This window comes from Oncorhynchus mykiss, chromosome 11 (assembly GCF_013265735.2).
Source record: "Oncorhynchus mykiss isolate Arlee chromosome 11, USDA_OmykA_1.1, whole genome shotgun sequence".
Lineage (NCBI taxonomy): Eukaryota > Metazoa > Chordata > Actinopteri > Salmoniformes > Salmonidae > Oncorhynchus > Oncorhynchus mykiss.
In genome coordinates, this window is record NC_048575.1 from 22,619,636 (window position 1) to 22,629,173 (window position 9,538).

Genomic DNA, 9,538 nt, shown 5'->3' on the forward strand with positions numbered 1-9,538 from the left:
TTAATTGGCCACAAAATAAACATTTTGCAATGGACATCTCAGTCTCCGGACTTGAAACCCATTGAAAACCTTTGGTTTGATTTGAAAAGGGCAGTCCGTAAGCACAGACCAATGGATATCAATGGAACTGGAAACATTGTAAATGGAGTAATGGTCTAAGATCCATCCCAATGTGTTCTCCAATCTCATAAAACGTTATAGAAAAAGGTGCAGTGCTGTTATCCCAGGAGAGGGTGCACAAAGTATTACAAACTGGGGTGGCAATCATTTTGTCACCTGTCTTTTTTTGAGAAAATTAAAGATTAATTGTTTAACAAAATCTTGTAATATTTGTAATATTATAAAATAATATATATATATATATATATATATATATATATATATATATATATATATATATATATATATATATATATATATGTATATATTTTTTTGCATACAATATAGCTCAGTACATCTGGGAAAGCATTGTGGTAAAACAGTAGACAACTTGTTCTGTGGGTAAATAATGGCTTGGATGAATTCAATGTTTTGTTTTGTCACAGTTCAGAGGAAAAGAGAAGTCTCTGAATCGACAAGTTGTTGTTTTAGCCTCAGGAAAAACAATGTGAAGATGTCAGAGCATGTTTGTAGAGTTCCCTGAATGACTCCAGTCCTCCACAAAACTCCAATCACTCTTTTAATCAAGCGAGACCTTCACACATACTGCACATTCCTTAACTCTTACTGTTATTGTATGAGGACTAGATACTCCTGTAAGAGAAAAGGTTCAGTAAGCCAGACTTACATTATGAGTAACCTTTCCTTGAGACCTGAAGAGTTGTTTTAGGTCCCCGAAGCTAATGCCTAGGCTTTAGATCAGACCGCTAGCACAGTCTTGTGTCTATCCTTCTCTCCCAGGTCAGAGTTTATTGTGGTAGCTGGTCACTATCCTGTGTGGTCCATCGATCCCAATGGCCCCACAATGTGTCTTGTAAACAGACTACCACCACTGCTGAAGAAGTATGATGTCACAGTCTACCTGAGTGGTCATGACCACAGTATACAGGTGGGTACGTTGTTTGATAATTATCAGGACCAAACATGTACATTAAATAGCAGTTTGAGGTGAAATAACCAAATATTTTATGATTGCTATATTAACTTAAACTTGATGTTAACTAACTCTCCACACTCTCACCAGTTTCTCAGAGAGGATGATGGGAGTTCCTGTTTGGTCAGCAGGAGTGGGACCTTTGCAGAAATGTCCACTTATAACATCAACACCTAAGTGAAAAAAAGTATATTATATGTTACAAGTATACTTAAATATACAAAAAGTCTAAAAAGTAATAACATACTTCAAAGACGAGATGTATTTTTCCAGTGTATCTGAAGTACAGTATAAATATGATATCATTACACTTCAACACAATTATTAAGTGTACTTTATATTCATAGTTTTTTTTCAGTATTTTTCATTTAACTATAAATATGCTATCACAACACTTCAAAGCACTTATTAAAAGTGTACTTTATATTCATATTTTTTCAGTCTTTTAGTATAGTATCAATATCACATAATCTACCTTTAAAAATGTATTGTTTTTCAGTGTAAGTATGATATGATAAGATAAGTATGATAATATGTTCACTATCATTACATTTAAACACACTTATTAAAACCGTACTTCAATTTCAAACTCTTTAATTGTACATTAGTATATTCATTCAAAATACATAATTTACACTTGTAAATTGCAGCTCTAGCCACAACTGCTGTGTTAATAGCATGTTAACATTGGTTGAGAAGATGCCTTGGTCAATCAAGGTAACCTCTACATGGCTATTTACAATAGCTGATGTAGTTAATTAGTAGAAGTGTATTTGTAAAAGCTTAGTTGAAACACATTATAAATACACTTCTTTGTAAAGAAAATACAGGAATTCTAATTCAAATACCATTTTAGTATAATTATAATTTATGAGAAATATACATAAAATGTACTTAAGGTGAATTCAAAGTATATTTGTTTTGCTCTTTATCTAATATACTTAAGTACAATTTAATATACTTAAGTCCCAATTTAGATCATTTCAAGTGTATTTAATATACTTAAATGCTAATAAAATAAAATGTGAATATACTTCAAATATGTTAGTAAAGTATGATTTAATTATTTTTAAATATAATTTGTTTCCGCTTGGTGTAGATTTGGCCTTGTGTTGAAGATTATTATCATGCTGAAAGGTAAATTCCTCTTAAAGCGTTTGAAATTGAAGTACAGATTTAATGAATGTGTTTAAGTTTAATGATAGTGAACATATAGTATACATAGACTGAAAAACAATTCATTTATAGTACACTTTAATAAGTGTATTGAAGTGTGAGGATAGCATATTATAGTATACTAAAACACTGAAAAAACAATGAATATAAAAGTACACTTGTAATAAGTGTGTTGAAGTGTAATGATATTATATTTATAGTATTCTCCAGATATATTATTTGATTTATTTGTATATTTAAGTATACTTTGGAATATTTGGAATGCATTAAAATAAATGCAGGCATCACGAGATAGTCAACAATGAACTACTGCAGGCCTAATATGCTGACTGTTACTATACTGTATCTTTAATCCATTTACAAAACTGAAAACATCTCCTCATTCCATTTCCATGGATCTTTTAACCTTTGTGTTTTTAAAGTATTTGCCTTGGACTCCCCAAAAAAATGTGTGCATAAGATTTTCACAGAATTGTAATTGTAAAATGTTTTGAAAGTTTTAATTATTTTTTTTTTTTTTTCAATTATTATTATTTTTTTTGTGACACTAATGCCAGTTGAATGACCTGTAGGTGCGGCTAGTTAGACACTTTTTGCAGGAACTACATAAGACTGATGATGTCTGCTGTGATAACACTCCATTTGCGTAACCTTCCCCCACTCTTCAACAGTCTCTCAAATCAAAGAAAAACACATTACCACAAATGAATGACAAGACTTTATTATGAACATGCCATCACAATCAAACAGAGTACCATATTAGTACCAGACTCCACAGTTATAAAATTGTTTCATTTTGCTTTGATTATTTTACATCATGTTCTGTCATCTAACTGTTTGTTATTCATATATTAAAGATGTCCAGACAATACTCACGCAAAACAATTTAGTTTAAACATATAACCTATCTACGGAGCCCTTAAACCTTTAAAGCATCAATATATTTTCTATATGGCCCATGGCAAAATGTGTATAATTGTAGGAAATTAACCTAAGGCTTCTCTCCATCGTCTCCACTAAAATGTTTTGCCGCGAGGTTGGAGCCCCCCCACAACCGAATCTCACTTAGGGCCCCCAAAGCGGCTGGGATGAACCCAACGATCACTCCGATCCCATACTCTGGAGAAGAAACAGGGTTATCGACCATTATTGGGCTGGACAGTGATTCACACGCACACCACACACACACACACACACACACACACACACACACACACACACACACACACACACACACACACACACACACACACACACACACACACACACACACACACACATACACACACAGGGACTTCTCCAGTATTGCATTTCACATTCAGTCTAAACATTAGTAATTAATTTGCTTATTTTATCCTTCGCATTCCCATCCCGATTGGCCCACTAGAATATATGATCAACACCTTACCCCTCTTCTCATCATTCCTCACAGCGAGAAAGATGCACATGAATGATTCTAAATTTGTAATACTAGGACTTGGCATTAGTGGCTAAGGATTCGATATCCTCAGTACCACAGATGCAAATCTAAACTCCCTTAAAAATATAATGGCCAACATGAATTATCGAGTTACAGAATATATTAAAACAGGGCCAGATTTCCTTAATGAACACAACTTGTCAAAAAGTTCAAGGCTGACACATGAGCCAGAAATGTATACTGGAAAATAAAAGACACCAACCCTGCTACAGTACACCTCAGAAGTACTATTTATCACGATAATATATACGTATACCACTTAGCAGATGCTTTAAACCAAAGCCACTTGCAGTACAGAGACAATGAGAGCATACATTTTTAGTATGTGTATGTGATCCCTGTGGGACTTGAACCCACAACCTTGGCATTGTTAGTATCCTTACCTTCAAAGACGGACTTATCGTCACCCGGTGAGCACTGTCTTTGACTGAGCTCTCCCAGCTGATTGTCTGTGCTGCGGGAGGGGATGTAGGCCTGGATGTTGAAGCAGTAACTCACTCCAGGATCTACATCCCTCCTGTCTAACTCTATCTGACTGCTTGCAGAGATCTTTGTTTTCTAGAGGGAGAATTACATAAAGAAGGCATGTCTTCTGATATATTTCATTTTGTATAACTTGTTCATTACTGTTTTACTATCATAAAAATATCAAATATGCATAACACACACAGAGAGATTTCCAATGCAATATAACCAGAAGTAAGCTTGCTAATCATCCACTTAGTGCATTTAATTTACACTGAACAAAAATATAAACACAACATGCAACAATTTCAAAGTTTTTATTGAGTTACAGTTCATTTAAGGAAATCAGTCAATTGAAATAAATTCATTAGGCCCTAATCTATGGATTTTACATGACTGGAAAAACAGATATGCATCTGTTGGTCACAGATACATAAAAAAAAAGGTAGGGGCGTGGATAAGAAAAGCAGTCAGTATCTGGTGTGACAATCATTTGCCTCATGCAGCACGACACATCTCCTTCGCATAGAGTTGATCAGGCTGTTGATTGTGGCCTGTTGTCCCACTCCTCTTCAATGTCTGTGCGAAGTTGGAGGATATTGACGGGAACTTGAACATGCTGTCGTACACGTCAATCCAGAGCATCCCAAACATGCTCAATGGGTGACATGGCTGGTGAGAATGCAGGGCATGGAAGAACTGGGACATGTTCAGCTTCCAGGAATTGTGTACAGCTCCTTGCAACATAGGGCAGTGCAATATCATCCTGAAACGTGAGGGGATGGCGGTGGATGAATGGCACGACAATGGGCCTCAGGATTTAGTCACGGTATCTCTGTGCATTCAAATTGCCATCAATAAAATGCAATTGTGTTTGTTGTCCATAGCTTATGCCAGCCCATACCATAACTCCACCGCCACCATGGGGCACTCTGTTCACAATGTTGATATCAGCAAACCGCTCGCCCACCGACGCCATTCACGGTGTCTGCTATCTGCCCGGTACAGTTGAAACCGGGATTAATCTGTAATGAGCACACTTCTCCAGCGTGCTAGTAGCCATCGAAGGTGAGCATTTGCCCACTAAAGTTGGTTACAACGCCAAACTGCAGTCAGGACAAGACTCTGGTGAGGACGACGAGCACGCAGATGAGCTTCCTTGAGACAGTTTTTGACAGTCTGTGCAGAAATTCTTCGGTTGTTCAAACCCACAGTTTCATCAGCATTCTGGGTGGTTCGTCTCAGACCATCCCAAAGGTGAAAAAGCCGGATGTGGAGATCCTGGACTGGTGTGGTTACACGTGGTCTGCGGTTGTGAGGCCGGTTGGACGTACTGACAAATTCTCTAAAACAGCTCTGGCAACAGCTCTGGTGGACATTCCTGCAGTCAGCATGCCAACTAAATGCACACAAAAACTTGAGACATCTGTGGCATTGTGTTGTGTGACAAAACTGCACATTTTAGAGTGGCCTTTCATCGTTCCCAGCACAAGGTGCACAAGTGTAATAATTGATGCTGTTTAATCAGCTTCTTGATATGCCACTCCTTTCAGGTGGATGGGTTATCTTGGCAAAGGAGAATGCTCACTAACAAGGATGTAAAGAAATGTGCGCAAAATGTTTTAGAGAAATAAGCTTTTTTGCATATGTAAAATTTCAGAGATCTTTTATTTCAGCTCATCAAACATGGGACCAACACTTTACATGTTGCATTTATCTTTTTGTTCATCATAATTATATTCTTAGCTTGAACCTTTAAGGAGCCTACATCATTGATGAATGTCTGTCTCATTTGGTTCAGCCCCAGGCTCTAGTTCTTTGAGGAACTGTAAATATCTAGTGTAGGGCTGCCATTTTTATTACCCTCCCCTTTCAGCTTACCTTGCCCGTGCTTGTTGCTTTTCCAAAGGTGACTTTGTACTGCAGTTCATCAGCGAAGACGTCCCGGATGGTTCTCTGTTGGTTCTGCTTATTGAACAGGGCTGTGAGAGGGTCTTCTACATACAGGGTGATCTTCCTTTTGTCTTTGCTCACCTCAATCTTGAACTCAGGTCTGCCTATAAGCGCTGGAAGGGAAATACCATGAGAGGTTGACAAGCTGCTTGTCACACCTGGCGCACACTCTTCTTTCTCCCGGTGATTTATAGAAGAACCAACATTTCTACACTGGCATGCAGAAAATGTGCCCTGATACATGGCTGTTGATTCCTATGGCACCACAGGTGTCAACAGCCATGTATCAGGGCATGCAAAAAATGTGTCATTGTATGGCTGGGGTACCTACTGTCATTGTAAGGGGTGAACCTCTCTGACCTTGTGTGAGGGAACTCTATGAGGTCAGAGTTCACACCAAGTAGGGGTTTTGAGAGGACATCAGCAGAGTATATGGCCTTCAGGTCCACCAGAGAGTTGGACAGGTCACACTCTGTCTCCATAGTCCTGATACAGTGTTGGTTCTTCTTTCTTTTCTGACCGATTCTGAAATAAAGAAGATATTTATGATACAGTCACAACATCGTTCTGATACTGTTAGCGTTCCTCTCTCTCTGTTCTGGCCAATACTGAAATAGACATAATGGTAGGTTTCAGTCAAAGGATTATCATTATCTTCAAACATGTTTTTTTTTGTTGCATTTAGGTAATTCATTGGGTCTGTATTGGAATCTTAGTTCAACAATAAGAAAAGTACCAAATATGAATCTTTGACTTGAATCATAGTATTGAGCTCTTTGCACCACATATCACACACATTGTACTTCATAAAAAAATATTTGTATTTTTTCTATTTTCAGCTCCAAACCCCCTTGATCTATTCGACGGTACACAGCAAATTGGCCGGTGTTGATTTTTCAGTAACATTTCTAGTGTTCATTCAGGAGTTAAAGTGGTGTAAAATAACACTCAGTGGTGGAAAAGAACCCCAAGTGTTGGTGTTAATAACCAGAGTTATTGTTTTACAATGTTGACATTAAAACAGTCCCATCAAAACCACACCTGCTATTTTCATATTTCCCAGCATGTTTTTTAGGATTGTTTTTAATATCTGTGTTTTTGCATTTTGCCAACATTGATTGATTGATTGATTAATTCATCTTATGCTACACCAAGATATAGAACACATTTTTTTTTAAACTAATCCAATCAGTTAGTAAGATTTATAGCACCCATTAAGGAAATAGTTGTTCCCATTTAAATGGTTTAAGTACTCTTTTTTTAAATTAGGTTTACTAACCATGTCAATTAATTAAGAATGCAGGTTCCTGGTGAATAAAAACATCTAACTTGGATACCTAACTCTGTTTGGTTTGCAACAGGATTTCCATATCACTTTTACAAGCCAGCATAATGTGACTTGCAGGCCTGATGAGGCCTTTTAACCAGGAGTTTCCTAACACTACCGTGTTAAAGTAAAAATGGGCCATCAACTAGGCCAATAAGCAAGGCCTTATGATATGCAATATGTAATGTATTGTCATAGTTTTATTTTAATGATAACATTCGCCTAGGAACTCACTTGGTGAAAGCCACAGAACTTCAAAAGGAATGAATTCAACAACTAACAAATATAGTCATGGGTATTAACTCTACAATTTAGTCAAAAAGAAAATGAACCCTGTGAAATCTGCAAATTGGGCTTTACACCATCCAGTGTTAAAACAACACCAAAAATGATTTACTGTAACACTAAAGGTTTTAACTTCTTACACTGAGAAAGTGTAACAGCGTCAGCACTAAGCAAAGTAAGTCCAGTTTACTCTGAATCATGTGTTATGTTTTACACTGTAGGTGTTGCGTATTACTCTACAGTAGAGCTGTGCTAACACTACAATCGAGTTCCTTTGAACAATTCAAGAGTAAAAAGGGAACACGGAAACAGAGTTAAATCTTTACCGCTTTCAAAAGTGTTATAGACCAGTACAGTGGGTACATATGTTCACTGAAAATTGTGTACATTTGAAACTTTCAAAATTAAATGTACACCATTGATTTTTCTGTGTATAAGATGCATGCATTTCTGAAAACCCTTTTAGCAGATCAATAGTGTAGTCTGATCGCATCAGTCCTGACCCTGACTCTTCAGGGTCAGAGACTGAGACTGGGAATAGGTTAGTGCAGACCTCCCATGATAATGTGATTACAGGCAACAACGTTTTAATATTTCATGGAGACGTTTCATTTCATGAATAGTATAAGGCAGTAATGCAGCATTTGGTAATAACTTGATATGTCGGCCTTTTTTAACAAACCATTCAATAATGATTGAAGTGCCCGATAAACACACTATTCCATGGAATGATTGAAATGGTTCTCTCTTCCTGTAAATGCATAAACCAGAAATCAGTATGTGAATTATTTACTTACACTGAATATTCAACGGTGTATGAATAGTTGGTGGGTTCAGGATCCCACAAAAGCAGTGTTTTGAAGTTGATAGACAACCAAGAAACGTTCTGTGCCTTGGGATAGTCCCCTACAAAAAGAGCAAGATCAGTTTAACTACATGTAATGTTAGACATTGACAATGAGTGAAACATAATTAGGTACAGTGTGCCTTTTCATGAGAGGGTCACAGGGTGCATTGCCTGTACTGTAAATCAGGCTGGTCCCAAGCAGTCCCAAGAAGTCATCAACAAAATATATGGACATTATGGCTTTTAAATAATGCAGTAGGCCTATGTGCATAAGTATTTTATTTATCCACACTATTTGTCTAGTGTACAGCTTTTAGGATTGTAGGCTATATTTTAATAGCCCAGTTGCCTCACCTGAAACACAGTTTGTAAAGATGAGTACAATACACAATTTCCATCCAATTTCCATTCCATCCATTCTCATAATTTTATATTCCAACAGGTAAGTATAAAAACAGTAATCCGATCGGATTGTTAAACAATATCAGTCCTTAAACAACGAAGACAGATAATAATTTCGACTGCATGAATTCCTTTTTCTGTCGCCCAAAATATTGAATTAATGAGCAGAGACAGTGTGGGCGTGTAGAGGAGCGGCTGCAACAGGTTACGTGTTCTATCGGTTTCAAAGTAAAAGCTATGTGACTATCTGACGTTACCTGACCATCGCTCCAGCTAGCTAGCTTTCGATAGGTTAGTTACAATAAGGGCCACCAACAAGTAACGTGAGTTAATTAGCTAGCTGCCTTGATGGCTTTACTGACAGACAAGACAGGGAGTGAGTGGTTTCGCGCACTATCTGTGTATACACTGGCCAAGGATCGTTCAAAAGACTATCCAGCCCCAGCTAGCAGTTTACATAGGCTACCAAGTTTTGACCATTAACCTCTCTCTCACTCTGCCATTAAGTTA

The 9,538-nt window shown here is 37.2% G+C and overlaps 1 protein-coding gene across 1 annotated transcript; it reads right to left on the reverse strand.

Annotated features, from left to right (window-relative positions):
• Window positions 1–2,971: 2,971 nt before the first annotated feature.
• LOC110535489 (tissue factor) lies at window positions 2,972–9,223 on the reverse strand. The gene is made up of 6 exons (XM_021620513.2): window positions 8,981–9,223; window positions 8,577–8,685; window positions 6,499–6,692; window positions 6,096–6,280; window positions 4,133–4,307; window positions 2,972–3,388 (listed from the first exon to the last, which is right to left on the reverse strand). Exons 1-6 carry the CDS (start codon window positions 9,048–9,050, stop codon window positions 3,261–3,263), a joined length of 861 nt encoding a protein of 286 aa, XP_021476188.2. The 5' UTR covers window positions 9,051–9,223; the 3' UTR covers window positions 2,972–3,260.
• Window positions 9,224–9,538: the final 315 nt, after the last annotated feature.

Coding starts and splice junctions, on each gene's coding strand:
- LOC110535489 (XM_021620513.2), bottom strand. CDS start 9,050: ATGAGAATGGATGGAATGGAAATTGGATGGAAATTGTGTATTGTACTC. Junction 6,693..8,576: donor TACACCGTTGAATATTCAGT/GTAAGTAAATAA, acceptor TCTTTATTTCAG/AATCGGTCAGAAAAGAAAGA. Junction 3,389..4,132: donor CGATAAGTCCGTCTTTGAAG/GTAAGGATACTA, acceptor TTTCTTCTCCAG/AGTATGGGATCGGAGTGATC.